A 24472-nucleotide genomic window follows, 5' to 3' on the forward strand; every position below is an offset into this window, starting at 1 on the left:
ATTCTATTTTCTTCTTTTTCACCTGCTTATATGAACACTTACACTGACTGACCTTAATTGGATGGGGAGCTAACTGGAAAACATTACAATTTATTTAGCTTCCCAGGTCGCACTTATTATTTCTCTTATATTATAAAGCTATAACCTAGCACAAATTTCAGTTATCTAAAGTTAGTGTAGGTAATAGCATGATTTGTAGCGATATTTGGCATAAATACCACGAGTGATATTTCGAAATTGTTATACGTAATTTCACGAGCCGTTAGGCGAGTGAAATTTGAGACAATTTCGAAATATCACAAGTGGTATTTATGCCAAATATCACGTACAAATCAAGCTATTATTTGTTTATACTACTACCCGCAAAAGGTTTGTAATTTTCACATGTAGGTATTTCAAATTAAGCTGAAATACCACTGCTCTAAGCCAATCAAATTGCAGAAATTTCTCATGTAGTGGTATAAAAATGTAATTTCACCATGAGATGAATAACAAATTACTATTACTAACCTGCAACTATGGCATGGCACTTAATTGCTTTGTATGTACAACCTCTGATATTGTAATATCATCCACCTATTTCCAAAGATCGGTGATGCGTGTCCAGTGGGTATTCCACACTTCCTCTGATCTAACTTAAATACATTATTTAAGCAAGCTGAAATCGCGCCCGCGCCTGCATCCTTCCAGTTTATTCCATTGACGTCACTTCCTAGCCTGTGTACTTAAGCTCTGAAGCACACGTACCAACTCTTACGGCATGCGTATGGAGATGGGATCAGAAAAATTGACCTGTGTGCCCAAATAATTTTGAAACAAGACCAATTTAAGCACTGAAGCACTGACGGGGTGATATAGTTGTGCGCATGCGTAAGGTAATGGCCAATGGCGGAGTTGGTAGGTTTGCTTCAGTGCTAAAATTGGTACCGTGTACAGATGCCCTCACCCCTAAAAAAAATCGTCTGCACACAGGATACTCACTCCCTTGTTCCTTGTGATTTCGCAAGGCTTTTCTACTTCCTGTTCAAAAAGTTTACAACTTCCATCCTTCGTGGGAGATTCGTGACTTCCTGTCGCAAACCCCGAGTAAGGCCATCATTTTTCATTGGTTTTCTTTCATTTCGGTTTGTTTTCCGTCCGTCTCTTGAGTCAAGCTGGAACATCATATTATTCACCCAAACTGCTTTCTTCAGGTTCTCTTGTTTTTTATTTTTTTACCTTTTTTAGGCTCGATTACCAGCCGCTGTTCGAGAAAATGATCAAAGACCGGACCCGGGAGACGGCGGAAATCGAGCCTACCTTTTTTTTGTGCGTACTAAACTACACATTTTTCATCCGGCTTCTACCTTCATCTGATTATGACGATGGCATGAATAGTTCGTGGTTTACCTAAACCTCCAAAATCAGAATTTATGCTCTTTATTCCTCAACGTGGTTGTAGCTTACGCCACCAAAACGTTTCACGGGTGTGCCTCAAGCTGTAACACGTCTCAGCTTTTGATGAAATAAATACGCTGTTATTGACTCATTGGACAGATAAGAAGAGCTGTCCGATTCTTCGACTTTTGTTTGGGATTAATACCAAGCGCACATACACTTTCTTAGTCAAAATGCTACGTTTTTGTGACGTCATTTTCAAGGCATTTCTGGTGGCTTTCTTTACGAAAGGAGCATTTACAATTGGTAAGTCCAAAGAAAAGCAGAACCTAAAGCACTGGTCAGCGGAAACTGGGCCCATTCAATTCTGCAAAACTGACCGTACTTTGCAGAACTCAATGTGTCTACTTTGTATATTTTTGCTCTAGCAGGTCTTCTCTATATCCTACTACGTTCTGCGGCATAGTCGTTTGAGGTCCTTTGCAGTTAATGTCGATTTAGTGCATTTCTTTGCATGTTTCAGGGGCACCCAACGACAATTATCGGAAAATTATCTGTTCGGAAGACGATTTGAGGTCTAGAATTTTCGGATCATTTTCTGACAAATTTCTTGCTTGCTTACCTCTCCTAGGATTTTCGAACTTCAAAAAAATCGTATAATTGCCCATTTTTAACGGATTTTTACCTAAAAAGGTCACCTAGAATTTTCGGGAGCCCTTTTTCTGGCTGAAATTTTCGAAAAGGTAAATTTTGATCCCTATAATTTTCGGATCACTATACTTTCGGCTAGGAAATCCGAACAGATGAAAAATTTTTAGGGGATAAAGATAAGCCTTTATCTACCGTTGAAATACTAAAGTACGTTCAACAATGCTATGTTTTATGTGGTTTTGAACTATATTCTCGTTGGGTGCCCCTGATGTTTTTCTTGTACATTTCTTTACCGTCAATGCACGACTACGACATGAACATGGACATGAACACAAGGCAACGTCTTTTAGAATTAAATTCCAGAAAAATTTGTCAACATTTGACGAACTGGACGAGATGGAATAAGCGCGATAAAGTTTGAAGCAGCGCAACTGTACCTTTTAAGTGACATTTTCGTAGCAGAAGCCGCCGCCGTCGTTGTTGCTTAATCTCCTTATTTTTACATCACAGCAGCACTTGTGTCCTCCACCTCCAAGAATTTTTGCCTCAAATGTAACTTTTTAGTATTACTAGTATTTTCGGTAACACTTTGAAAATTGAATCGATGAAAATCAATCAATAATGATGCAATTTTAAGAAAAGTCGCCATACTAGTATTCGCTAGTGTATCCGTGGCCTCTCTTAATTCTACCTCTATTGAGAAAATTGAGAAAATAAGGAGTATCTTAGATAATTGGTCGGCTAGAAGACTGACCCTCTTGGGTAAAATTACAATCATAAAAACTCTAACCGTATCATTAATCGTCTACATATTATCATCTCTTCCAACACCTCCTGACATACTCAAAACAATCAACTATATATTGTACGATTTCCTTTGGGACGGTAAGGACGATAAAATCAAAAGGACGACAATGATAAATAATTACGCGAAAGGAGGACTTAAGATGTTAGATATTCAAAGCTTTAATGAATCCTTGAAAATGAAATGGATCCAAGGGTATCTAAATGAAGAAAATAAAGGGAAGTGGAAACGTTTTTTTGACCATTACTTAGGGAAGTACGGAGGAAAACTATTGTTCCGAAGCAATTTGAAACAACCAGATTCTACACTGCTCAACTTCAAGGACCCTTTCTTAAAAGAAATTATACAGTACCGGACAAAATTTAATTACAAAGACGATAACCTCGATTTTGCCTCCACATATATATATTCTGTCTCACACCAAAGTTTCCAAGAAAATTTATGAATCAGTCTAATAAACGAAAAAGCTTCTATACCATCAAGGAGTCAGGGAAAGTGGTTGGAAGAGACAGACATACATTGTAATCTTAGTATAATAGTAAACTGGGAAAATACGTACTGCCTATCATCTCTGTGTACAAGAGAGTCAAAGCTTAGCGCGTTCCAATTTAAATTCCGTCACAGAAAAATAGCCACAAATGACTTTCTGTGCAAAATAGGTATCAAACAAACAGATTCCTGCTCCTTTTGCGAGGAACAAAAAGAAACCCTCGTTCATCTATTCTGGACTTGCAAATACACTCAGAACTTCTGGAAGAGCATGTTCGAGTGGATCTCTCAAAATTTCAAAGATTTAGAAAACGTCTCTCCCTCCTTGTCTCTCTGTTTCGGTCTCATTGACGACATAAAAGACCTTCTCTTTCATCACCTACTCCTTATAGCTAGACATTACATATACACCTGTAGACTTGGGAACAAGCTTCCTAAGCTGCAGGTGTACATACAGGTACTTATGAACTCGATAGAAATTGAAAAGCATATTGCATTCCACAATAACGACTCAAAGGTCTTTGTACGGAAAAGGTCTCGCTTTAAAAATAGCCTCTCACAAAATCCATTGCATTAATATATAAGAAGCGTAAAACGTAGAATCCCTTGACTTGAAATCAAATATCTTGTATGACCTTTTGAGTGATTTTATTTTACTAGATGTATATACTTTTTGCTAGATTTATTTGTTTACTTTAGTCTCGTACCTTTCTGTTTTTGGTGGCAATATTTGTTTTCTTTGTTTAGTCATACAAAGTAGTTGCATACTCGAAACATCTCCACATTTTTCAATTGCTTTGTAAAATGTAGAATCCCTTGACTTGAAATCAAATATCTTGTATGACATTTTGTGTGATTTTATTTTACTGTATATGTATATACTACAATGTATGTCAATACTTGTTGTGGTCATAAAAAAAAAAAGTGTATCCCTGGCCGGAATTATTGAAATGGAGTGTAATTTAACGAAGGCAATTAACATTTGGCATTACTTAAGGTCTACCAAAAAAAATTCCACTCTCGCACACTTGATCCCTTCAATGCGGGTCAGCTAATGGACGAACGGAATAACTGCATGGTCAGGTCACGATTTTTGCGATGATGTTGCTTGTTTCGTTAACAAGAGGCAACCCAACCTACAGCTTTAGTTTTCAGGCCATTCGTGATCCCATTTAGCCTGTTGTTTTATAGTTAAAAAAGATATCATTCCAGGATATTACAGTCAATTGAAAGTAAAATGCTAAAATATATTACTTTACATCACGGTATGATATCCTGGCCCCCTCAACAGCTCAAACAGCGAGTTGGTGTGCTGGCTATCCAGGAGGGGTTTTAGTTTTCTAATAATTCTGCTTTATTCACAGATGTTGTAAACGAAATTGATATGTTCAAGGAAGTTGGACTGCTTGACAAACCTCTCCCACAAGGCGTCACTTCAACACAGGGACAAAACAACAGCAGCCGCGCCTTTCACTTTACCACATCAGATAAAGACCTCGTTGCAAATCAGACCGCTTTTAATAACACAGACACGCTTATTCACGACAGTCAAGATTTTTGGGTCTCTGCATGGGTCAAGCTTGATGCAAATGACTTTAGCGACAATACCATCCTCTCAATTAGCTCTGGAGACGGAAATGATCTGTATTTCAAGCTGAAAATATCGTGAGTTAAACTGAAATTAATTGTAAATACTTTAGCTTCCTCTTCCCTCTGTCTTTCGAATATGGTGACATAGCCTACAACTGTCCTCATTTAAATCCCAAATCTTTTTTAAGGCCGAGGCACTCGGTTGGAGTTTACTCCAGCCAAAAGGAGATTGAGTATATTTCTGCTTCCATTAGTGCTAGTTTCACAATTTACTCTATTTCTCCTCCTCCCTCCCATTCCTAACACTTTACGTGCTTCCTCCCTTGAGCTTCGGAAGGCTCTGCGATACACGTATTTCTAGTTTCAGAAATAATACTTCATAATAAAGCGGTTGAATCACACGATCGCCTGGGGCCAGCCGGGGAAAAACACCCTCTGCGTGTCGTTTTCTTGCGAAAGGGCATACTCCAAGTTCGTTCGTTCTCACTGTTGTTTCTGAGAAAAGTAAGAGATTGTTTATAGTCTAGTGGTGATGTAAACAAATGTCGCTTTATTTTCAGAGGTGTCAATGCCGGTGGCCTTAAGGTCGAAGTTTCAGTGAGGCACACAAAAGGGTCTGATCCCAGACCCATCGAAGCTTTATCTGACCGCTATACGGTGGAGTACGACAAATGGAACAAAGTCGCAGTACGGTTGCAAGACGGCGAGCGGGTTATTAGGATTTACATTAACGACACGGTCAACCCCGCAAAAGTGGACATGTTACCTGGTATCGCTGCCTTTCCCAAAAATGCTCAACTCCGTCTCGCTCAAGAATTATCAAAGGGGAGCGAGGGGCAAATTACTATTATAGATAAATTCAAGGTAAAATGTCCTAAACGCCGAAACTTTTGGCAGGCAAAAATTCGGAAGTGGATCGACTACTCCAGAAAATACCACAACATATCATAATGCGCTTTATTTGTCACGCCAAAATTTTGCGTAAGTGTTGTTTTTAGTTTCTCTTGGGGCCATTTTAATTCCTAAGAGAAACTGAAGACAATGCTTATGCAAAATTTTGGAGTGACAAACAAAGAGCATCATGGTATGTTATGGTATTTTCTGGAGTGGTCAATTGCTCAATGACACGTTTATGATGATTAAGTTTCTTTTCTTTTTTCCAGGGAGATCTTCAAGATGTGAAGCTTATGAGAGGAAATTTGAACGATTGTCCACCTCTTACTACGGTAATTTGACGAGATTGAAAACCTAAAACCTGCGGTAAAAGGCCAAATGCTGAAAACTTTAAAACTCCAAACCTTAACTATCGTAAAGGGAAAATTTACCTCTTAACTCTAATTTTCAAGTAAATTTGGGACATCCTCGTAAATTGACTTAGAACTTTTCTTCCCAGTCAGTGAGCAGATACAGCAAAACCAGAAACGGAAAAGTTGATGTGAATCCGAAACTGGAATGGTTTTCTTATTCACAAAATTCCAAAACCAAAAGGAAAAATCGTCAGTCACCACTGAAGGAAGCAATTCCTAACTGAAATCTTTTGACACTCCCTGATACTGAAGGAAAAAAGCTGTTCCCGTATTTATTCGATTAACCGCCCTGGGCGCTTATTAAATTTTTTGGACCTTGGGAGTGGGCGCTTATTCGAGGCTGGGCGCTCATTAAATTTTCTCCATTCTCAGCAAGCGTAGTAGTATATTTTGAAACAAAACAGTAAATGCTAATAACAAAAAGAGAAGATGTAACAAAGCAAGGTTTCTGTAAAAGACCCTGAAGAAAACTCCGTCTACGGGAGTGTCTCTTGTTATCTCTCATTGGAGTTTTTGTGGGAGGGAGTGGGGTAGGGTGGGCGCTTATTTGAGGCTGGGAGCTTGTTAACTTTTTCTGCCTTTAGGGGAGGCGCTTATTCGAGGTGGGCGCTAATTCGAGGTTGGGCGCTTATTCGAATAAATACGGTATCTTTCAAATCCTTTAGGCATCGGACTGATCACATAGGCCCCCAACGCAGACGTTCTTGGGGGTTCGTCAGTGGAGCCGGAACTCGTGTCGAACCCCTAAGAACGTGTGCGTGGAAGGCTAAAGGCTGGTTTTCACTAACGACAGAGTCGGAGTCGTAATCAGAAGCGTAGAGCTTATGATCTAGTGAAAACCAGATTGTCGGAGTAGGAAGCAGAAGCAGAAGAGCCAAACCAATCACAAAACGTGGGAACGTGCCTTTTCCTTGGTTTATCCTTCCGCTTTAGCCTGCGTGGTAGGCGTTCGAAAGGGAAGGAGAAGGGGATTAGGGCGCGAGACCACGCGCGAGGGAGGAGGGAGGAGGGGAACAGCGTTTCCCTCCCTCCTTCCTCGCGCGCTCCTCGCGTTTCTCTCGCGCCTAAAACTCCCTTTCCCTTTCCTTTCAAACGCCTGCCACGCAGGCTACTTCCGCTTCTGCTTCCGACTCCGACAATCTGGTTTTCACACGATCATAAGCGGAACGTAAGCGACGGAGTCGGAAGAAATGGAAACGTTCTGATTCTTCTGACTCCGATTTTTGATTTTCACTACATAAGCGTTCTTACGACTCCTCTTACGACTCCGACTCCGACTCCGACTCCGACTCTGTCGCTAGTGAAAACCAGCCTTCAGGACACGAGTATTCCTTTTAAACTGTGACAAAGCAAACCTTTTACAAACAGTTTTCCAATTTTTTAGCCGTTTTACAGCTAACAGAAGACTGCAAATCACTCGGTTTTTCTTATAAATTAACCGCTCCTCGTAAAACAAGAAAGGCCGGCAGAATGGCTCCCTCCTCCCTATTTATTTTTCACCCGCACAGCTCGCATTTTGACCATGGTATAATACTGCTGTACTGCAGTCTGTACGTGCTAACCCTTTTGAAAGTCTCGACCAACCATGCTGCCGTTTGTTCCAATGCAGTGCAAATGTTCTGACGCGTTACAGCAAAAGAAATGCGTAATGGACGGCATTAGGTATGACGACGGAGCTCGGTGGACCAAAAACAACTGCAGCGTTTGTAAATGCGAGGTGAGTGAACGCATTATAAAGCGGATTTCAGGGTGGGTTTTGATTGACTCAAAACTCGCCCCAAATTTTTTTAATTTGGCCAGGACTTGCTGGCAGGTGTTTTCCCGCGCTTGGCAGCTACTGAATGTATATGCTTGGAGATCTGATTGGCTCATTTCATCATCTGTGTGTACCGTGATTGGCCAAAGTTGTTGCTTTGATTACAACAACGACAATCTCTCTTGGTATAAATACAATTAAAAATATTTCGTTTTTTGTATGAACTAATTGAGCCTGTCCACAGTCTCTTTATTTATTTTTTTTGGTGTGTTTTCAGTCTGGACATGCGACCTGTACTTACACGTGTAAAGTCTGCGCAGACGATGGACAGCAGTATCTCCAGGACGAGACCTGGAAAATGTCCAATAACACCTGTTACACTTGCCGCTGTCAGGTAATAAAACGCCTTTAATTGCGCATGCTCACCTTTGTCTGACCAGGCAGGTACATTCAGTTCTCTTTCAATAGTAAGATCATCGTTAACATAGGTAAAATGGTTGATGAGCTAATGTAAATCATGAATTTTCATGAACTTGTTGAAAAAGCGAAGAGAGCACGCCTTGTTAGTTTTCTGTTTTTGCGAAAGTATTTTTTTAAGATGCAGCCACCCTTCGATATTTCTTTCTTTTTTCTCTCTTTCTTTACTTAGATCTTTCGTTCGTTCTTTCTTTTATGCATTGATTTGTTTTATCTTTTTCCTTTCCTTTCTATTCTTCCTTGCCAAAGAGACGGTCTCTTTCTCTTTCTTACGTTCTGCCCCTTTTTCCCTGTCATTATGAGCATGAACAAGTCGTCAGTACAGAGTTAATAAGATCATGACGATATTCGCTGTTTCAGGACGGTCAATCCAATTGTTCTCCTCCTTCCTGCCCAAAAACCAACTGCGCGTCTAGAAAGACCATAATACCTGAAGGAGAATGCTGCGAGATTTGCAAAGGTACCTTTTTTTTTCTTTTCGTTCGTTCACAAACCCTTTAATCTCACAGTAGAGATCGTCGAAAGCGCGTATGAAAGGAAAAATTGCGCGCTAGCCTCGTTCAAGGGGCCCCAAATTTTCGCGGGGGGCTGGGGGGATAAGGAGAAAGGAAAAAGCCTGTGAACAGGCTAAGAATATTCCCATACAAGTGGTAAATACTTAGTCTCTGGGAGCATGTACTCAAAGCACCGCATTAAATGAAGCTGTCCTCGCCAGTTTCCTTTTTCTTTTCCCCCTGTTTTCTTGTCCTTGTGACACAATCTTTTTTGTCCACTGGTGATGTCTGCTCGTGCTTTCTAGCTTTCTTTTCGTCTTGTACCCCACATGAGAGTTTGTTCAGAGAATAGTTTATTACTACTTGTGGCATCACGATTTTGCTTTTTTATTTTAGAGGAATACTGTAAGAGAAAAGGAAAAGTATATAATTCATGCGGCTGTGAAAAGACATGTGACAACCGTTCAGGATCTTGCGCCGGTCAGTGCAAGGAAGGTTGCTTCTGTAAACGAGGCAAGGTTTTGAACACGCAAGGGGAATGTGAGGCTAACAGCAATTGTGGTTGCATTTACAAAGGAAAGAAATATAAGGTAAGTCCAATCCGCCCTTGCTATCTCCCGTGGGGAGCAAGAATGGCGCAGTGATGAGAGCACTCGCGCCCACCAATGTGGCCTCGGTTCAAATCCTGCGTCGAAGTCATATGTGGCTTGAGTTTGTTGTTGGATCTCTACTTTGCTCCAAGAGGTTTTTTTGGGAACTCCGGTTTTCCCTCTCTTCAAAAGCCAGCATTTCCAAATTCTAATTCGATCTGGAAATGGAACAGGTCAACTGGTTTTAACCAGTTAAACATGTTAAAACATGTTTGCTGTTAAGTCAACACCAGAAGAATGGCGAAAAGGAGGAATGCGCTTCTACAAGAAAAGATTGTGGGTAGCAGCTATACACTATAGGTATTTTAAGATGGCGATTTTCGTGAGGCACCCTCGCCAAAATCCCCCCATTCTGCGTGATGTTTTTCATTACAAAGATCAGCCTCCTCGGTTATTATTTTCTTGGGCTTTGTTCACACTATAATAGATGGCTTTTGCGCCGGCGCAAAGACCATGCCAGAAAAGGCTCCTGTTTACACTTAAGATCGGTTAGCCTCCTACGCAGACTTTCTTAGGTGTTCGTCACGCGTTCCTCTGCCCCACCAATGAGGGGCAGAGAAACGCGTCACGAACGTCTGCGTAGGAGGCTATAGTCTGCGTAGCAGGCGCTTGGAAGTAGTGGGCGCAAGAAAGAATTGGCGCCCGGTACGCAGCCTAGGGAGGCTAATGAACGGTGAGTTCGTCCCGATTTCTGTATCGACGCGATTCTTCCCCCGCCGATCTCTTAAGTGGAGGGTTTACAAATTGGATATGTGTTCATACTATAGCGTGTCGGCACGAAAAATTATTGTGTATAGCGTGAACATGGCCTTAGCACTGCCTTAGTTTCTTTCGATTCTTAACACGAATAACATGTTTCTTTTTTCCACAGTCTGGAGGGTATAAGTTGGACCCTTGCACATACGGCTTCTGTGCTAGTGGAGATATGGCTCTGTTCAATTTGTGTGGAAAATAGACCTTTATGGTGTGGTCATCTTCTCAGAAAATGGTTGGTATCTACTCCAGCGAGTCTTTTACTGTATAAAGTAGGTTTCATGATATTATAGCTTAAGCTCTTATGGACGTAATAGAGCACTCACTCGATAGCAGAATCTCCTAAACGGAGTAATAACATGTAATAATAAAGACAGTGGAACAAAACTTTAAAATTTCGTGTAAAAAGGAATAACTTACACCATAAAGAATTACCTTGTAAATGAAATAGATTAAAAGAGTTTCTTTGTAATAAATTGATTTTCGTATTCTTTGTATGAGCCCGTCATTTTTGAGGCGATGACTGCTGCCCCGGTCCTCATTACTCCTAGTGCCAGATCCTTTTGACTGTGTTTGTATGAACAGTATTTGTCGTAAAAGTTTCTTGTCAACTTTTCCCTGAAGATACATTCTTCGTTTATCGTTTCCTGTTCGAGACACGAAAAAAAAAAACAAAAGTTTAACTGAAAACACCGTCGCTAACTGGCACCCTGAAATCGGCGGGTACAGAATGTCCAGCTGACTCAAAATTCATGATTTAAGACATAAAAAAGGCCTAAACGGAAAACGTAATTACCGATGAAGAGCCGGAGCGTTTATAAGATTTTTTAGTGTTCCCGAGGCGGCGTTTATTTGAAAATCACATCTCTTACAGTGCGACTGCTCTAACCAGGGCACTTGGAAGAAGATGGTCCAATCATAACGATTTCTAAGAACAAAAGATTTTTACGGTAGTAGGCAAGCTGGCCAATAACGTTCATATATTTGAGGGCTGCTTCCTGAGAGGTCAGATTAGTTCAATCGGTTTTGAAGATTTCAACGGTTGCATAGATGAATCTTGAATTTTATTGGTCCGTCTGCCGAAAAACTTGAGAATCTTTCGTTTTCAGAAATCCCTGATTGGACAATCTTCTTCCAAGTGCCCCGGTTCGAGGAGTCGCACTGTAAATCACTGAGACAATTACGATGAATCATTTGTGAAAATTATGTAAAACAGAAAGATGTTTAAATTTCCCGTGTCTCGCTTTTTTGTAATTGTCTGGATAGTGTCAATGGCCAAATTGTACCTAGACTGCGAGTAGTCTCTCTCTTTTTTTCAGATTTAGCAAGGGAAGTACTACTCTCCCTCGTAGCCGTTTTTTGGATGTCACGCAACGCTCTCCCTCTTGGGGGAGCGTTGCGTGACATCCAAAAACGGCTGCGAGGGAGACTAGGGAAGTGCACGCGCACGGTCATTTGTGTGTCTCGCGTGATCCGCCAGGGGGAACTAAGAAACAAGAGAGACTGCTCGTAGTCTAAGTTGTACCGAGATTTTTCCCTATAATCTTCGAAGAAAAGGTTGCATTCTTCTGATTGGGGGCGGCGTTAAATCGAGTTAACACAATACTTACGAAAACACGACCAATGGTAAATTCTCTGAGAATCAAACCTACTTACAATAGACTGTTAGGAGGTTGTAGGACACTACGGGTGCGTGACAGCGCGAATTGATTTTTTCCCCCTCTCCCTCTTTTTCGAGTGGCTACCATGCAAACAATGCTTTACCGTTTAAATCAATTTTAGGGTAAACTTTGTCTTCACGGAAAACCCCATAGGACACCTAGCGGACCCTACTGGTCTGTAGATATTTTTCCCTCCTGGATTTACACCCTTTATAATCCTAAGTACTCAAAACCTCAAATTACATTTTGTGAAATAATGAAAAGAAGAACTGATTTGGGTTCAGCCCTCAAGCTTGAAAGTTAGAGAGAATCCCTTTCTTATCTCTGCCCTCGAAAGCGGAGAACATTTTAACCGTAAAACGTACCGTGGTGTAAACGTGGCCATGTTTGTTTACTGCGAGATAGAATCCAGTGTGAACACCTTTTATGTGGATGAGGTCTCTTGCTACTGGCGCAAGTTCTAGCACGGCTAAACAATCAAACAAAAGGCATATGACGTTGAGTTATGTGCAGATCACACCCTTCCCAGAATTCCTTCTTTCAACCCCAACCATGGGCTATAGGAGACCCCGGTGGGTACGTAACAAAGTTTTGTACGGGGAGGCTCCGCCCCGAAATTCAACCCCTTAGCCTTTTACACACCATTCTTGAAAGAAAAGGTACCATCTATTGAAAAATGGTACCCCTTTCACACACCTAGTTTAAAATTTTGCATTCTTTTAGAGCGATTTTCGTATAGTTGAAATGAAAACGCGCGAACAAAACAGAAACAACAAACGAACGGAAATAGTGCGATTTGATTGGTTTATCGAACAGATCTGACAAACGCGCGTGGCTTTTGGTTGGTTAAGCGAACGTTCGGGTGAAAAAAAATCATGCCCGAGAACTTTCTTGAAATCAATTGGTACCTTGCTTTGACGTTATACTGCAACACGATTGGCCAATCGAACGATACCTTCTCCGTAATAGGGTTTTCTTTGGGGGGAAAACAAAGAGTCCATGTTTTGATCTTTTCATCCATTGGCTGATAAAACAAATAATGAACACCTACCGAAACCATTTTTCAAAGTCATACGAAAATCGCTCTAACTGCTGTAAATGCACTGTCGTTAAAATTTAAATAAAGCACAAAACCAGAACGTTTTCTCCACTTTTTCACAGCCATAATTTCTATATGTCAGCCCTTTTGGGTCTTTCATAGAGTGCAATGACAGATTTCCCAACCTTTTCATATACTTCAGAAAGTCAAATCCCTACCCTTTCATAAACCTAAAGTCTGAAAAGGTGCCCCTTTCGGGCAGAGCCTGCCAGTAAAGGCCAATATAGCGAGTACCCCACTCCCGCTGCCCAGGTAGGGGACATGGGTTTCCATTAAATAGTGCTTGAATTTATCTCAGTTAAATAAGTTGCATCACACACATTGAAGTGCTCTTTCGCTTTCTCTCTTCACGTCTTTGTTACGAAAGATGACGATAAATTAATATACCGAAAGAAGTGATGCACGTTCAGAGCTGTGGTTTTGCTCATAAAACTTGGCATTCTCTGACATTGTCGTTGTAGTCTAGCGTAAGCAACCACGACTATAACGGCCGTGTGAACCTGACGAGAAAAATGAATTTGCGTTCTTTGAAACAGAGAAAGGAAAATTCATCGTCGTGTGTTCCAGTCTCCCACGCAGGCGTTTTTAGGGGAGCTCGTTTTTCATCCCTCCCCACAAACGAGCTCCCCTAAAAACGTCTGCGTGGGAGGCTACGTGTGTTCACGTTCTCTACAAAACGTCGTTTTAGGAAGTTTCCGGTTGTAGTCATTCAGTGGATGTGAGGGAAATGTATCGAAAAGTGTGACGCACGTGCGGGACACGTGTAGTGTTGTTGTATCGCTCATATGACCAATTTCAGCTTTTTCGACGCAAGTTCTCGTTCCGCCTTCTCCGCGGTTGCTTAAGCTCTCTAAATGCTATATCTCCCCATTACCGTATGGACTGCGCTTGTCACTTGTACCTCTCACGTGACCGTTGTCAGCAATTTCCAAGTATTGTCCGTTTACACAGTAAAGTATGCGCCTTCTGAAAACCAAAGAAACAAAAAAATCTCCGAACGGTTCAGGTTGATCGACTGTCTGCCTTTAAACTTTCAACTTGTCAGATTGATCGACTGGCCTGCTGGACTGTCTGACCTTTTGATTCTGATAAGGCCCTGTTCGCACTGAGCAAAATTTGGAACAATTTAGGTCTCTGGGAAACAGCCCACCTACCCCCCCCCCCCCCCCCCCCAAGCCATCATTTTGCCCAACGTGAGAAGTAAGTGCTAATGCTAGCTTAGGGGAGGGGTAGGTTTCCCCAGAAGCCTAAATTTATTGATCCCAAAATTTTGTTTGTTTGGCAAAAAAATCTGTTAACAGGAAGCCACTTTTAGAGCCAACGATTTATTTTACCGACCAAAATTTTTTCAAATGTCACCAGGGTACAAACATGTCGTCGTCGAAGAGATTTGAAGGCCTATAATTTTCTCCCTTGTTCTTTTACTGCGATGACTGGAGACGACTGTTACTGTTACTAACTCACTCGCCGTCAGACTGACTGTCAAAGCGTTATTTCGGCTAACTTACTGAGTGGCTGGCTGGCCACCACCCCTTTTGTTCTTGGGTTGAATACATGAACCTTAACCAAACCGTTCGAAGTGGGCAAATAATAGATAAGGGCTTCGCGAAATCACTTAGAATTGATCAACATTTAGCATGGAGAAAAAAGTTGACTTACCGCCCCGAGTCGTGCTTATTACTTTCCAAAGTACACGTGCGCCGAAGTGCTGAAGGGTACAAATTGCCCATAAACATGATTCGTTTAGATGTTCATCTAAACCCGAGACAAGAAAAGTCAATAACATTGATTAGCATGTTTTGTCTGATGTTTGATTTGAATGTAACAAGGCTGTCGTTGGTATATATTGGTAACTGAGCCTTGGCTAAGGAGTAGGGCGGGGCCCTCAATTTTGCACTCACTGTGGTTTAGGGTGCGTTCTTTGAGACATACTTCCCAATAAGAATAAACTGGTTGACGTTACGCTCATGGTTACTTACCAACAGTCGAAGCTGTCCTTGCAACCACTCTGATAAACGCCCAGCTCTAGTTAATAAAATTAAAATAAAATTGTGAATTTAAACAATGACTCACGTTCTATAACGAAAAGCTCGCGCATGCGACCAATCCTGCAAGTGATCAAGACCCTTGTTGTGAATTACTCCCTGTTTTTTGTAAGGGACTACGCAGTCAACTCTTCAATGACAAAGGCATTTACTTCTTGATCAAATTTACGCGTAAAATATAAGCGAGTAAGTTAATTTCGAACGTTATGACAAAAAAATAGACTAAATGGATATAATGGTTTTCACCTGAATATATTGGTAACTTAAACAACATACGTCAAGCGTTTCGCAAAAACGCTCCCTGTAAGCGATATGGCCCTCAATAGGTTTAGCACGTGGTCGCTTTGGGGAGCCCATTCTTAAAATCGACAATCTCAAGTTGCGACCACTTTTATGTAGTTTGCAATGTATTGGCAGAGATTCCTGCATGAACAGTAGAGTGAAAGTGTCTTTTAACTCACATTCTGACAGGCTTCCGTGTGGACGAAAGTGAAGTTCGTTGAACGCTGTGTATAACAGGTGGTTTTTAGTCTAGCAAGAAGCTGGCGAGAAAAGCTTAGCTATCGAGGCAAGGCTATGTACTATCAAACAAGCCTAGTTTTAAAAGCTCAGCAAACAATTTCGGAAACGAAATCTCTTTGCTTCGTATTGCGTTTATGCCTTTTGTGCTTACAATGCATACATCGTCCAAACTGAACACGACAAACTTTGATTGTGAGTTTATAGTCATATTTACATGTACACGGCGGCTTATGGAAGACCATCAGCTACCAAAAAGACGAAACCAGAAATACGTGTTCTAATTTACAAAAGCTGGCGTGAAAAGGGACCAGAATTAACTATAGAATTCTGCTTTTGGGCAACAAATTAATACGAGGTTCAAAACGTTGCTAACTTACCTGACAAAAACTTGTTCAGCTTTGGCTTTAATGCAAACAAGTATTCGGAATTGTGATTTGCCCTCTCAGTAGTAAGTCATCTTTAAAGGCTTCCTAGCCCGCAGCGATTTAAAATAGCCCTACACGGGTGAAGAGGTCTCACCCCAGGCGTATAACAAAGTGAAAATAATTTTAAAAGTCAAGAACTTCCGCACACCTGGTGAGCTTTTCATATCCGCCCAGCTTAAATCCTTACAGCAAAGTTTTAAAATTATTATTCGCTGACCCAATACATTTCCTGTAGAAGTTGTGGGGAGAAGATTTTAAATTATTGTCAAAAATCATGTCCTTTTCGTAATACTCATGACTACACTGTTTTATAAAGCATTGCAATAACAAGGAAAAATTTTACGCTGTTCTCTGTTAGGCCTTAAAGTACTAATTTAATAGGCGAATAGACAATCATAGCAGGGAGCGAGACTAGTCATTTCAAACCTCAAACCTTCTTGATGGTAGATAGAGAACGCCTAAAACTTATCTCAAAACCGGGATCTTACGAGTAACGGGTTTGGCCGGGAATAAAAACTCGAGTATTTTTAGTTTCAAAGTTATCCCTACCCTACTTTCCCAAAGTTTTTAATTTCTCAAAAGTTATTACCACCAACGAAACAAACGCCTTTGAAAATTACAGGTTGGTTAAGAGTTAAAAGGGGTTAAAACTGCACAGTACATACAACTTATATATTAGACTCGATTGCCACCAGGAAATGAGCGGAGCGGCGGATTTCGAGCCTGCTAATTCATAGGCTGGAATTAAGAAAAGAAAGCCGGGAAATATTGTCAAGACTTCTACACCAAGGCAGGTGATGTTTTACGGCTATTTTATAAGGAAAACTGACAGGTAGGAAAAGCTTAACTTAGCTTACAGTTACTGTAATGAATTTGTTACCTCCAGTAATTTTTGCTGTTCTTTTGTTTTTGCGTATGGTAATCTATGCTAATGAAGTTGAAACAAAGGAAAAATAAAAATTACCTGAGATAAAAAATTAAAAAATTAACTGCAACATCTACGCGTTCTTTTTCAGAACGTCCAGTAGGGACTGACTAGAAAGGAAGCAATAGTCTGAAACTACAAGCAGTGAATGGCGACTCCGGACCGCGTTCGCTTGACACCTCGAGGCAAAAAAACGGATCAACAATGTAACGCTTCTGGCAGCTGGGCGCTGGTTTACACAAGTGAACAATTGAAAACATAGACAAAACAAAACGACTTTGGTTTCTTCCCATGGTTCTCTGCACCCACTGTCAAAGTTTCCCAGACCATTAGGAGATGTTTTCTCTCCACATCAACACCAGATCATCGAGCATGATCCACTGACGTCAGTTTTTGTACAGGAGCAAGATTCCTTGAAAAAAAAATGTTCCTTAGTCGTTTAAGTGTTCGAAAACCGTGCTGGTGCAACGAGGCTTTTAACGCTTCGACGGTGACGCAAATTCTACTTATCCTCACAAAGACAACAATAGAGAAATAGTCAGATTTAGGAAATACTCACTAAAGCAATACAACATCTACTACTGTACAAAGTAGAAATTTATTCCATTCTATTGTTTTGTGGTGACGTTTTAATAGTTACCGATCTACAAAAACAGCATTTCATGAGCGAACATTTTGAGAATAAAACGTTAAATTAAATAAAATAATTATAACAGCTACTAGTCCAGAAATAGCCCGATCGTTTCACGCTCAGCGGTTCCGTTATTGGAAAAACATAAAACACAATGACCCAACAGCCTGGTTTTGAACATCGATTCAGCTCAATAGGTGCTGAGAATGGGGAGAAATAAAACCTATAGTTTTCACGTCTTTGCTTGGAAATGTAACCTTAAAAAAGAGGGTTTACTTCGCAGCGAAAGGTTGAAGAACTTTGCCCAATTTTCTCCATTACAGAGCTTCGTGTTAACGCGAGTGCACACCGATGGTCAAATAGACATCTATGGCAGAGGTATTAGCTCACGTTCTTCGACTTTTTGATGCTGATCTAGAATGAGTAAGAAGAGTCAAGGAAAAGTCACACCAAAAATTATCAAGCTGCTGGAATTTTCACCTCAACAGCTCACTCTTTCATTGGCTTCTTCGAGGTCACATGAAAATGAAACTATTTCCCGCCTGAGGGCCTCTTTACATGGAGTTGGGGAACCCCATGAAGGTGAGGTAACCCGCTTAGGTGGGGTAACCCGTTAACATGATAGGTAACGTGACATTATGAGAGATTATGTGGACAGGCGGGTTACCTCACCTGCCTCAGGTCCCCCACCTCCATGTAAACAGCGCCTTAAAGTCAGAGAAAACAACTGAAATTTCCCAACGCCAACAAAGGTTTCCCAGCAAAATGACATCTGCGGAAATGAGGGCAGAAATTCCACACTGCTGATGACGTATCACCGCCCTGATCTACGTGGTGCTTCTGATTGGCTGAAGCAAGTTTCCCTCGCGCCATGACGAATCAGAAGCACTACACAGATCTGGGTAGTGTCGCGTCGTCAGTATGGAATTCCTGCGCTCATTCGTCAGACTGTCAATTCGTCGGGAAACCAGTTGTGGCGTCGATTGTTTTCTTAGGCTAGCCTTAAGTCTGAGAGATAGGGAAAGACTGCAAAACTATACAATATTAAAGGGAAACAGGATTAACGGTTCAGTGTGAACCAGCCACCGATAAGTGAGACAGACTGATTTGGATAATACTCTTAACACTTCGTAGACTAGTTTACATCCCACACAACTCTCGTGTATAGACCCAGAAGTTAATGAGTACGAACGTGACTAAAAAGCACCAAGGGAAGAATAAAAGGAGTAAAAGGATATTGTTTTTTGGGTCGTTCATCCTCTTTCAGTTCAGCCTCTTTGACTTCAAGTTCACGACGAGACTCTTTCTGCAATAAAAAGACGTCAAAACGCAATTAAAGGGGCTACGACAAGATTATTTTCTACTACTGACTTTAAATTAACCCTAAAAACACATGGAATACAGGGGCGAATCCAGGATTCTTCTTAGGAGGGGGGGGGGGGGGGGGGGGCACCACTAAGGAACTACCATTTTAACCCTTTGAGCCCTAAGAGTGATCAGCATCAAATTTCTCCTTGTAATATCAATGCTTTGTAAAACAGAGTGGTCATGAGAATTACGGACATGATCACATAAGATTGCTTGATATGTTATCAACTTCTTCCCACTACTTCTGCAGGAAATGAATGAGGCAACAAATGAGAATTCAAATTTTGATCTTAGGGTTTAAAGGGTTAACTACCATTTTTACGGCGTTTGACATAAATTTCAACCTCGTCCATATTTTCCTTCAACATCAATAACAATATTCTTCCCCGGTCTAGACATGGCGTTGTTCTCGTTACCTTTTTACTCGAGGTTTTGACTTCCTTTTCTTTATCCTTGTCCTTCTCTTTTTTCACTGGAGGAGAAGCATCTGATGCTGTTTTTCGTACAAGTTTTACCTTTGGTTTATCCTGTATTTAAACGTAAGAAATACGCAATTTCGTTTGTATCCCAGCCTAGAGCATCGATATCAATGTCACAAACGATATCACTTTTTTACACCTAAAACTATTTTAAATGTTAATAAAATAAAACTTTACGGCCAAATTTAACTTGAGTCCCATATTCTGTTCTTCTTTATCTAAGATTGCTGCTTTATTGACAATTGCTGCCTAAGTTTAAGGTAATCCAGAGCGGATATAGATCATTTTTCACATTAAGGAAAGGCTTTGGTAGCTATTAATATTGATGTTGACCAAACACGACATGGAACGATTAAGCAGATTCACAACTTTGTTCAATCTAGGTACTCTTTGATAAGAACAAAAACTAACCTAAGCCTGAATTACGTACACTAGCATTTTTTACAGAAATTTTGCACATCTTTTAACCACGCAGAAGAGAAAACTTTTGCCTTCAATATCACAGCAAACAAAAGGCAGGTGTCTTCTATGACTACGAGAGGACTGTCTGTATTAGGGTAACGCCCACCAGAAGCGCTCCAGTGGTAGTTTAACAGTAACATTAACTTGTGAATTCTGCCCACCTCGCTCTTGACTTTGACTTTATTTTCAGAACCGTGCGAATTTGACGTCTTGGAAACAACAATGGCGTCTCCGTCCTCTTTTCGTCTTTTAGCGTCTTTGCCTTCAGCGGGTTCTAACGACGACTACAATAAAAGAGGAGACAGTCAAAAAAAGAGAAGAGGAAGCTAATGAGGCGAATTTCTTTAAAAAATCAAGCATTTTTCTACTTGACGATCATTTCCTTTGAGCCCATGACCACGTTACGATTGATTTAGCCTTTCACTCCAAAGATCTTACTAGTAATTCTCCTTTCCAGCTGCCTATAATTTCCTTGTAAATTATTTAAGAGAATTTGGGGTTGTATCAAGATAACATCCTCTAGCTGATACATTAGCCTATTCTCATCACCTGTCTGCCGGACAATGTATTGATATTACAAGGAGAAGTTACATGCAGATCACTTCTGGGAGTTAAAAAGTTAAGCAAGGATATTATTAGGAAAAATTACATGGAGAGAATGCGAAATGATGAAGAGGCAGATGGTATAGAGCGGTTTTCATTTGAGTGTCGAAAAGTAATTGGTTTTGCACTTTCTACACGATGCGATTGGCTTAAAAGATTCGCGCCACCTTTTCATCCAATCAGAAGTAAAACCAAAGCCAATTGTGACGCGCTCGCATGCATTTTCCCGCGCTTTGCGTCAGCCACATGTAATTACTTCGAGTTTTGATTGGTTCAATGTATTGTCTGTGTCCTATGTGATTGGCCAGAGTAATTACTTTGGTTTTGGTTTTACGACACTCAAACGAAAACCACTCTATGGGAGCAAAACATACCCGTTTTCTATCTGATTTTGACGTCTTTTCCTTTTCATATTCCACAACTTTCGATTTTCTTTCCTGAGATTCGGGACTCTAAAATGTGAAAAAACAAACCAATAAACAAAATAAACTACCTGCAAACGTGGTAACTTGTAAATGATTTACATGAAACTAGCTTGATATGATGTTCGACATCCATACTGAAGACAACTCAAAAACTGGGGATCGCTCTACCAAGCCGGATAGCCTGCGTGACAGTCGCTTAAGGGGCAGGAGGAGGGGAAGAAAATCGCCCACCCGTGTCGACGATTATTACGGGTCGAGGCTGTACAGAGACTGCGCCTCCAAGGTCCACCGTCATGTTTTCCGTTAAAATGCGTGCAGGACAAATACAGATTTACCCAGGGGGATCGACTTCAGAGTCAAGTCCCAACATGGCGGCTAGAAAATTCAGCAAAGTCATTAAATTAAGATAACTACAGAAGTGATATGATAAAACGATTCGAGGACGCCATGAATACAGGGAATTCAGCATCAGTAATCTCGATTTACAATATATTTTGTGTGAAAAATGTAGCTCAATTGCTTAAGAATTTCATTAGTTTAGTCAACCGGAACACTCACTTTAAACGAGTCAGACTCGTGGCCGCCCCCCAGCCGCGCTGGAGAGCTCTCCTGCAAAAATAAAAAATGACATTGTAACACTTACAGCATTCTCAAGCAATTCAGTCAAGTAGTCCCTCTGTAAATTGGTCGATCACCGAAAAAGCAAGAATCTCTAGAGTACTTTCCATACAGAATCACAGCACTTTTCCCCCTACATATCTTAGCGAAAGAGACGATTACTAATACCTTAAGTGAGTGCGGGAAAGACTTTTCTTCGGAGCAACTTCTTGTAACATGTCGCAAATATTGTAATTCAACAAAAAACTGAAACCATTTTATTATGACTTGCAAAACCATATTAAAAGAAACGTTTGGCGCACGTTCCTTTGGAAGCTTCGCCGTTAACATCACGTTTTTGGACAACGAATATCCGAGAGTTACCGAAGAGTGAAAGGAGGCCGATAATTTTCAATTAGAACCTTTCATGGTATTCTAATTAGGACTTTCACGTGAACATGCATTTTAAAAAGACCGAGTAGTGAGACGTACCTGAGAAGAAGGAGAAGACATTCCTTCGAGTCTGCGGCGCTTCGCCTCTGAGAAAAAAGTAGAATTAAACAATTATCTACTGCATTACTCAGGCAGTCACCTCTATTGATGTACCTCAATATACGAAAGATGGAAATACGCAACTAAATTGCTTGAAAAGATGGCTCAAGATTTCTGAGAGTTCTCCAGTGAAATTACTTCTAAGAAAGACAAATCTTTGAAAGCAAACAGAATTTCGGATTCGGTCTCGTAACGCAAGACTCGAATTCGGATTCAGTTTTGCGAGCAAGATGCAGTATTTGAGTGATTTGAGTGTTATTTAAACTTGTTTTACTGACTGAATAAAGCCTAGCTGGAATACTGAAGAAAACGAGGAGGAGGAGACCAGAACAAGAAGTGAAAGCCCGAGAACAAACATGAACATAACAAAAACGCTTTTTCAGTTCAAGGTTATTACTCTAGCCAATCAGGAAACGCAAAAATACCAGTAAACCAATCAGAAATTGAATCCAGATCTGTTTCAAGAAACTTGAAGTCAAGGGCGGGAAAACGCCTACCGGCCGCGAGACATGATTGGTTTTGGTCTCACTCATGATTGGCGCGAAATCTTCTATCGCAATCACACGTCTGGTGACACTAAACAACCGCTTAATGCAGCTTTAAGAGCAGTACCTTTCTCGTATTCGCCATCTTTGGGTGACTCGGGCACTGAAGGCGAAGAATGTTTACTTTTACTGCCAGACCTTTCTCTGTCCTTCTCCTTGACTCGCTCTTTCACTTTATCCTTCACTTCTTTCTCCTTACTTTTACTTCGTTCCTTCTCTTTGTCCTTCGTTTTCGGTTCTTTTACTTTCTCTGCTTTTTCGCTCTTTACCTTTTCCTTGGGTTTGTCGTTCTGTTCCTTGTCTTTCTCCTTTTCTTTATTCTTTTGTTTACTGTGAAATATTTTAAGAGAAATGCAAAGAAAAAAGCGGTTTACTCCATTTGTTTATTCTCTTGATGAAAAAGAGAGATATTTGCATGGTAAGGCTGTGATTGAAAACGTTACATTCCAGGAAAAATAATCTTCTTTTCCAACTTTTTATCGTTTACGGCTAGGGCAATAGCAGAGAATTCACGTGTGTTACATCAGCACGTGCAATGTTTTGCAGTCGATAGCCAAGACAAAAGCATCTTCAAATGCTCTTTGCTATTACAATACATGACTCACACACCTACTGTCCGATTTTTTGCTGACAGAAACATCATTTCCATTGGTGGTCCCTTCTGTTTTGACGTTCGTTGGAGTTTTTGTCCCCTTAGAGGTCGCATTAGCTGCGGACGTCCTAGAAGCCTGCTGGCTGGAGCTGCCGCTTGTGTTTGAAGATCTGTAATGACATTAAAATGCGATTTGAAGTCATCGTTTATTGGAGTTTAATAGACACTCAGAAGGAAAGTGCAAAGAAAGGATGCTGTTTATAGGGTAAATAAGATGAAATTTAACTAACTGAGTTTTCCCGCTTTTGTTTAATAAAACCATCTTACTTGTTCCCAGCTGCGTTCCTGCTTGGCGACTCAGCGTTCGCACCTGACCGTGAAGAGGATGTGCCGCTAGGGGTACTGGTCCCTGATGGTTTGCTACCGGATGACCCTGTACTGGATTTGCCGGCGGTCTTTTCCTGAGACGAAGAAACACCTTCGCTCTTGGTCGCGCTAGGACTGGAAAAGAAGAATGGTTGGTTACCCTCAAAGTGAAAGGAATTTTTGTCACGTGGGAAAGCCATGTTTTAACCGCGACAGTAGCGAGATTTTAAGTCACGTTTAAGCGAAATGGAAAACATTCATTTGTACCACGTGACCAAGTTTTTCCCTTACGTGCCCTTTACTGTTTATTACTTCTACACAAAAATGAGTAATTTCAAGCCAGTTCTACTCGTGAGAATTATTCTGGACAGTATTTAACTCCTTATTTTCTACTACGAGAAATTTTCAACTTGAATCTTACGTTTGCTGTTTGCTGACTCTAAATCTCTCTAATATTAGCCTGAGAAAACAGCCAACATTAAGCGACCCCACCTCTGGTTTCCTCGCGAAATGACGTCTGAGAAACGGGCCAGAAATTCGATATTGATGACGCGTCACTACCTAGATCTGGGTAGTGCTTCTGATTGGTTGAAGCAAATTTCCCACGCGGCACGACCAATCAGAAGCACTACCCAGATCTGGGTACAGGTAGTGACGCGTCATCAGTATGGAATTTCTGCACTCGTTTCTCAGACGTCATTTCGCGGGGAAACCAGTGGTGACATAGCGAAACGTCAGCTATTTTCTCAAGCTAAGACAGTACAATACATACCTGGAGGATTTTGAACCATCCTGCTCTTTCTTGATTGTCACTAAAAATACAAGG

The 24472-nt window shown here is 40.9% G+C and overlaps 3 protein-coding genes across 3 annotated transcripts in view; 1 reads left to right on the forward strand and 2 right to left on the reverse strand.

Moving 5' to 3' along the window:
* Positions 1-1498: 1498 nt before the first annotated feature.
* Positions 1499-10551, forward strand: LOC140948134 (protein kinase C-binding protein NELL1-like). Its single transcript, XM_073397358.1, has 9 exons — positions 1499-1683; positions 4687-4989; positions 5475-5776; positions 6076-6138; positions 7829-7936; positions 8253-8369; positions 8813-8945; positions 9343-9536; positions 10468-10551. The coding sequence occupies exons 1-9, from the start codon at positions 1611-1613 to the stop codon at positions 10549-10551; spliced, it is 1377 nt and encodes a 458-aa protein (XP_073253459.1). The 5' UTR covers positions 1499-1610.
* Positions 10552-10728: 177 nt separating this feature from the next.
* Positions 10729-16166, reverse strand: LOC140948514 (fibroblast growth factor 1-like). Its single transcript, XM_073397759.1, has 6 exons — positions 16054-16166; positions 15089-15134; positions 14769-14864; positions 13984-14075; positions 12376-12479; positions 10729-10996 (listed from the first exon to the last, which is right to left on the reverse strand). The coding sequence occupies exons 3-6, from the start codon at positions 14843-14845 to the stop codon at positions 10802-10804; spliced, it is 468 nt and encodes a 155-aa protein (XP_073253860.1). The 5' UTR covers positions 14846-14864; positions 15089-15134; positions 16054-16166; the 3' UTR covers positions 10729-10801.
* A 1439-nt stretch (positions 16167-17605) lies between these two features.
* LOC140947237 (THO complex subunit 2-like) overlaps positions 17606-24472 on the reverse strand; it is a 29298-nt gene continuing 22431 nt past the window's right edge. The window contains exons 37-47 of the mRNA XM_073396296.1: positions 24419-24458; positions 23608-23781; positions 23298-23450; positions 22756-23018; positions 22084-22130; positions 21553-21603; positions 20944-21021; positions 20128-20250; positions 19442-19552; positions 18896-18963; positions 17606-18080 (exon numbers count right to left, since the gene is read on the reverse strand). Coding sequence (XP_073252397.1) covers positions 18044-18080; positions 18896-18963; positions 19442-19552; positions 20128-20250; positions 20944-21021; positions 21553-21603; positions 22084-22130; positions 22756-23018; positions 23298-23450; positions 23608-23781; positions 24419-24458 — 1145 coding nt within the window. The 3' untranslated portion in view covers positions 17606-18043. The remainder of the gene's footprint in view (positions 18081-18895; positions 18964-19441; positions 19553-20127; positions 20251-20943; positions 21022-21552; positions 21604-22083; positions 22131-22755; positions 23019-23297; positions 23451-23607; positions 23782-24418; positions 24459-24472) is intronic.

Source organism: Porites lutea, chromosome 9, assembly GCF_958299795.1.
Source record: "Porites lutea chromosome 9, jaPorLute2.1, whole genome shotgun sequence".
Taxonomy (NCBI): domain Eukaryota; kingdom Metazoa; phylum Cnidaria; class Anthozoa; order Scleractinia; family Poritidae; genus Porites; species Porites lutea.